A 6,277-nucleotide genomic window follows, 5' to 3' on the forward strand; every position below is an offset into this window, starting at 1 on the left:
AACAACTTAACAAAGTTGGCTAAAAACCAAGGAGATCTCGGCATCTCGCTCAAATTATAATAACATAATTAAACCTACACGAAATGATCCTTGGTTAAAATTTAAATGTGAGACGTTAGCATCACCGGTTTTTTCTATTTTACTTTCAAGTGGATGTAATTTCTTTACATTAAATTAAAAAATAATTTAGACTATTTTTACTTGTATGGAAACAAATCCGGAGTTGGAATGGCTTTTGGCGTGACCCACCTTTTGGGTCATTCCATGTCAAATCGAGAGGTTGGGAGGCACTACCTCACCGAGTTTTACATGCATTTTTGGTGTGAATGTAGGCTTGAAATAATGACAATTCTCAAAATTTAAACCCTCTAGCTGTAAAATTGGGCGGTTAATGATTTATTGAAATTTACACAAAAAAATTCAAATATTTGACCCCGGAGGTAGGGAAAATGCCTCCGCCGTGCACTTCAATCGTGTCGGAAGATGTCAGTTTTAGGGTAAAAATTAGATACCGATCTGAGTTTATTTTCTTAAGGGGGATTAGAGCAGGACGGCTCAAATCTTTAATAAATGTGGATCTCGACCTTCAAAAGGTTTATATCGAAATTCTATAAAGATATTAAAATAAAAATAGTGCCCTTGTGATAGAGTGTGAAGTGGATTAGGAGCAACGATCAAAATTTTCTCAATATTACCATTCTCCCGAAGTATAAATAAATATATTCTTGGTGTTAACATGAAAAAAGCTAAGAAATATAACTTTTTATTTATTTTGCTGCTATACAAATAAACTCAACAGCCCGTTAATATTTAAAATTTAATTTGATATTTTAGATAATTTCAGTCGCCTGTTTTTAAGTTTTTGAAGAGTTGTGGTCAATTCGGTTTGAAACGCCACATCTAAATTTAATTCGGCCGTTTTCTGCATCCAGGTTAACATCTCTTTCTTGGATTCTTCAAACAAGCCGCTGGCACGCTCCAAATGCGCTTCTAAGTCCTGGTCGTAGCCACCGCCTACGAGGTAGCTGAACGGCACGAAGGTTTTCAGCTCGCTTCCATCCTTCAAGTACTCGAGTTTGAACCCCTTCGAATGCAGAAATTTCTTCGCGGACACCAACAGTTTACCATCTTTTAAGATATACTTCCAGTGAAAGGCATTTTCCAGGCCAAGTTTAGCCTGGTAGGCTGGGTTATAGTTGACGTAGCACCCCCCGACGAAGAAGTTCGAGACTAAAGTGGTTTGATACTCATTAGACACCCGCTTCTTCCACAACGCGGTGATGAACTCGGTGCCGTTCGGCTCGAAGTAGGTCCTCAATCTGTCGTTGTCGCTAGAGCAGTAACCGGTATGTGGGGGGTCAAAATCCAACATTACAACGACCGGTTTGAATATGGGCATCCCGCATTCGAATAGAATGTATCCTGGTCTGCCGTCGACGGAGATTTTCAAGGTCAAGGCGATGTGCGAGCTTAAATGAACCAAATGGAAATTTTCTCGGAGCATCGTAAGGGAATTGCGGTAACGCGAACAGTCCTTCAAGTCTAAACTTTCCGTCGCGATGTACAATTTATCGTTCAAAACGGGGTACTCGTACGTGAAGCGTTCCCGAAACAGTCTCTTCAGGTTGAAGGTCTTGCCGTTGCAGTTATTCCAAGATTCGACCTGGTCCATAGTGTAAGGTCTGTACTTGGGGAAGAACGAGTCCATGGGTAGCGTTTGGGCTTTGTAAAGTTGGTAAAAATTGAGATTGTCCCGTATTAAGTCCAGTTTGTGATTGGACAAAAGATTGGTCATGATTTCTTCCGCTTTCGATATAAATTTGAACATATCTTCGGTCGATTTAAAAATGTACGTTTCGACATTGGTGCGCCAGCTGCTCAAAGACATTTCCTCAGGATCTACTATGTCCTGTAAATTGGTAATTATCCGTGTTAAGTACGTTTTGAAATACATAATATTTGATGAACAAAAGGATAAATTAATAACGTAAAACCATAAGTTTATAATCATTTTGAATAAGCGCTTAAGTGAGTTGTAATAGTGGTTCATTTTAAAAATAAAATTTGGCTCTCTGCACGCACTCGTTATGATGACGAGGCAAAGAGCGTGTTTTACACTTAATTTCCATAAGCTGAATTTCATCGAAAATGTGTTGTTATGGTCCTCAGTAAGAATATAACACACGGAAGATAAGGAACTGACTAACATACTGATTCATCCAATTACTGGTAGCAGTCTCTATCATCAAATTTTAATATTAATTCGGGAGTTTGTGCCATTGTTAAAAAATAAAATTTGACATTTCTATATATTATTTCTTTAAAGCTCACGAATCAATCGTGCCTATTTTTCTACTTTGAGTGCCATAAAAACTTGTTGAGGCTCAAGTAATAGAAAATGTAGGGAGCTGTTGACTCACGTGGCATGAAGGGCTTTCCACCACCCTCCTACGCATTGTAACCCGGCCACCTGAATTAATAGCTTTAAAAGTCACTCGATGACTTAGGCCTAAGGTGGTGCCTTGGGTATTAGCCTAGCTGATTATTATTATTATTATTACCAAGAATGTATTTATTTATACTCAGGGAGAATGAATATGTCGAGACTATCGACGGACACGTTGAGCCCCTAACCCCGCCACGCTAAGGGGGGGGGGGGAGAGAAAAAGGAGGCGGTCTTATTTTTTGCGTCCTCGCTGCAGCGTTAATCGCGTCGAAAAACGTAATTTTTAAGAACCAATGAGATTGCAATATTATTAGAGAAACGCTGAAAATAATCTCGACATATTCATTCTCCCTGAGTATAAATAAATACATTCTTGTTATTACTACTTATCTCTTTAGAAATACATTATATAATTCTTCTAAGGATGAATTTGCAAAATACTGACCATTTTTTTAACGTTGAAAAGCTTTAGCTTCCTCCAGAATTCTCAGTATTGACAGTGACAAACTGGTTTGTCGTTTCGTTGTTTGGAAAGGTGAGCGATGGAGATTTCTAGCGAATAAGCCGATGGTTAATTAACCCGGAATTGCCAGCACACAGGGAAATATTTTGATAATTAACACTGGAGAAAAATACCTTATATTTATAATTGGGAAATCCTGTATAATTGAAAATATTGCGCCGCGATTTCTTTGGTAATGACATTCTGATAACACTGGCCATTAAGAACGTGTTTTTTACCAGCGGGATAGACAGGAGGTTGGCTTGCTTGTCACCCCATTAAAACTGTACATAGTCTGAACCCCCAATTACAAATTAGCGCCTATACCACTATTTTTACCTGAAAAATGAACCAAATAGATCAAGTTTGGTGATTCGTGGTGGAGTGATGTGCATCCGAAAAAGGCCAAAGAAGAATACATAATGTGACCAGAAGTCTCACCATCGAGTTAAGTTAAAGCCACTTACCTCCGTCATGAAAACTCTGTCGCGTCACCTCCTCCAGATCTAAAACGTCTCCGACCTCAAACCCACGTCATGAAAACTCTGCTGCGTCGTCTCTTCCAGATCTAAAACGTCTCCGACCTCAAACCCACGTCATGAAAACTTTGCCGCGTCACCTCCTCTAGATCTAAAACGTCTCCGACCTCAAACCCACGTCATGAAAACTCTGTCGCGTCACCTCCTCCAGATCTAAAACGTCTCCGACCTCAAACCCACGTCATGAAAACTCTGCTGCGTCACCTCCTCCAGATCTAAAACGTCTCCGACCTCAAACCCACGTCATGAAAACTCTGGCGCGTCACCTCTTCCAGATCTAAAACGTCTCCGACCTCAAACCCACGTCATGAAAACTCTGGCGCGTCACCTCTTCCAGATCTAAAACGTCTCCGACCTGAAGCCCACGTCATCAAAACTCTGCCGCGTCACCTCCTTTAGATCTGAAACGTCTCCGACCTCAAACCCACGTATTGAAAACTCTGACCCGTCACCTCCTCTAGATCTAAAACGTCTCTGACCTAAAACCCACGTCATGAAAACTCTGACGCGTGATCTCCTCCAGATATAAAACGTCTCCGAACTTAAACCCACGTCATGAAAACTCTGACCCGTCACCTCCTCCAGATCTAAAACGTCTCCCACCTCAAACCCACGTCATGAAAACTCTGACGCGTCACCTCCTCCAGATCTAAAACGTCTCCGACCTCAAACCCACGTCATGAAAACTCTACCGCGTCACCTCCTCTAGATCTAAAACGTCTCCCACCTCAAACCCACGTCATGAAAACTCTGACGCGTTACCTCCTCCAGATCTAAAACGTCTCCCACCTCAAACCCACGTCATGAAAACTCTGACGCGTCACCTCCTCCAGATCTAAAACGTCTCCGACCTCAAACCCACGTCATGAAAACTCTACCGCGTCACCTCCTCTAGATCTAAAACGTCTCCCACCTCAAACCCACGTCATGAAAACTCTGACGCGTTACCTCCTCCAGATCTAAAACGTCTCCGACCTCAAACCCACGTCATGAAAACTCCGTTCGCCCTATGGTATGGCCGGCTCTGGAGAGAACTGGCAAATCTACGTCGATTTGAGCTGCATCAAATATAAAACCATTTTGAGAGGGAAATAGAAATCCGGCCTGAAACTGCGCTTCATTGCTTATGTCAGTTCTGAACGTGGTTCTGGATGCCTCCCAATTATCCTTTGTCGCTATTTAATTTAGAGAAAGTGGCGACATTGCATTCAATCGTCTCCTCCGTCATGATCAAAACGTCGGCGTTATCGCTGTTCATATTCACGGCTTCGCGCTTTCGGCTTCTCGCTGAAAGTTTCAAGGACTATTTAGCGTCTATTTTGTACTGGAATAGATTGGAGTTCGACGACGGACAGATCACCAAACGTCCTCAAGAGTGTACAAATTCCAAACGCAAATTACAATTATGATTAAGACTCTGGTAAACTTATCGCCTTCGATGTTACCCTGAATGTGGTTATCATTTCTTGCTGCATTTTTCCATGATCAAAGCGTAACCCATTGTCGCGCGCTATTCTTTGGTCATCTCGATATATATGCTGTCTGCCAATGGACTGTTGATACAAATAGTGTATCTTTTCATGTATTGCTTTCCAGCCGAAAGTTTCTACAAAGAGGTTCGTAAATAATGCGAAATTATTTTTCTTTGGGATTATTATTACATAATAAATTATTATTTTTAAGAACTTTGCGGACCCCAACGGTCAGCCTTTGTGTTCAGTGCAGTACATGTTTCATGTATGTCCGTTGTCAAAATTCAACTACCCAATAATCAAACCAAAGCTTTTAATTTAAAAAGTAAAACATAAGCCTACTGAAAATAGCATTTTTACCGCACTCACTTAACCATTTCAATTTACATAGGGCCACCTAGGGGAGAAAGGTGAAATCCTCTAAACTGCTGGATTTCAACCATATCCACCAGGTGTCTCTATGTACACTGAAAAGGCTAATTAATAAAATAATGTTTAACACAAAGTTTAATTAAGCATAATTTCGCACTTGGTTTCGGTTTAGGTAGTTTATATGTCATTCTAGAATTTTATTTTATTAATACCCTAGTTTAAACCATACCATTCACAATGCCTATTGTTTGATTCGAATTGTCATATACCGTATTATTTCCGTTGCAATTTTATTTGAATGTAGTATAATTTATTGATGAATCTCTTAACTGTCAGTTCACGATTTCTACCTAAACATTGATTTATTCCTCGACTTCCAAAACTTTGTACAAAAATATGTAAATATAAGTAAGTTAACAGATCCGGGTGAATTTTTTTAATTGGAGTTACATGGTTGAATGATTATATCATATCGATATTCTCGATATGTGAGAATATCGGACACACGCGCTATGGATAACTTTGTTCGACGGGCTCGTTGAAGAGAATCTGCACCTGAAACGTTTGTTCCACATCTGCTGAGGACACTGGAAATGGTAAAAATATCTTTTCAAGCCTGGCAAGACGAGGAAACCTTGCTTCGTTCGCTCTCCAATAATCCGTAGGTCCAACTCCAACCTGATCAATAGATCCCTCCTTAAGGTAGCGATTCAATTCTTCCTTTGGTTGGTCTTGAGAAACCGGCCTTTTATTTTACTTGGCTCTTAAATAAGTGAAACTTTTTGATGAGGTTGACGGTTGGTCTTCAGAATTTTTCGTTTCGTCCGCTTCGAGCTCTTTGTCAACGTCCTCAAATATAAAATCTTTAATGCAATTTATTTTTTTTAGAAGCTCGTTATGAGCGATTGTAACGGGTGGGACAATTCAGTCCACTCGTCCATTTGAT

At 40.3% G+C, this 6,277-nt stretch overlaps 1 protein-coding gene across 1 annotated transcript; it reads right to left on the bottom strand.

Moving 5' to 3' along the window:
• Positions 1–752: 752 nt before the first annotated feature.
• LOC149921872 (uncharacterized) lies at positions 753–3,069 on the bottom strand. Its single transcript, XM_090163378.1, has 2 exons — positions 2,892–3,069; positions 753–1,909 (listed from the first exon to the last, which is right to left on the bottom strand). The coding sequence occupies exons 1-2, from the start codon at positions 2,892–2,894 to the stop codon at positions 818–820; spliced, it is 1,095 nt and encodes a 364-aa protein (XP_090019504.1). The 5' UTR covers positions 2,895–3,069; the 3' UTR covers positions 753–817.
• Between the last annotated feature and the right edge of the window lie 3,208 nt (positions 3,070–6,277).

Source organism: Leiobunum rupestre, chromosome 11 (assembly GCF_980474605.1).
Source record: "Leiobunum rupestre chromosome 11, qqLeiRupe1.1.hap1, whole genome shotgun sequence".
Taxonomy (NCBI): domain Eukaryota; kingdom Metazoa; phylum Arthropoda; class Arachnida; order Opiliones; family Sclerosomatidae; genus Leiobunum; species Leiobunum rupestre.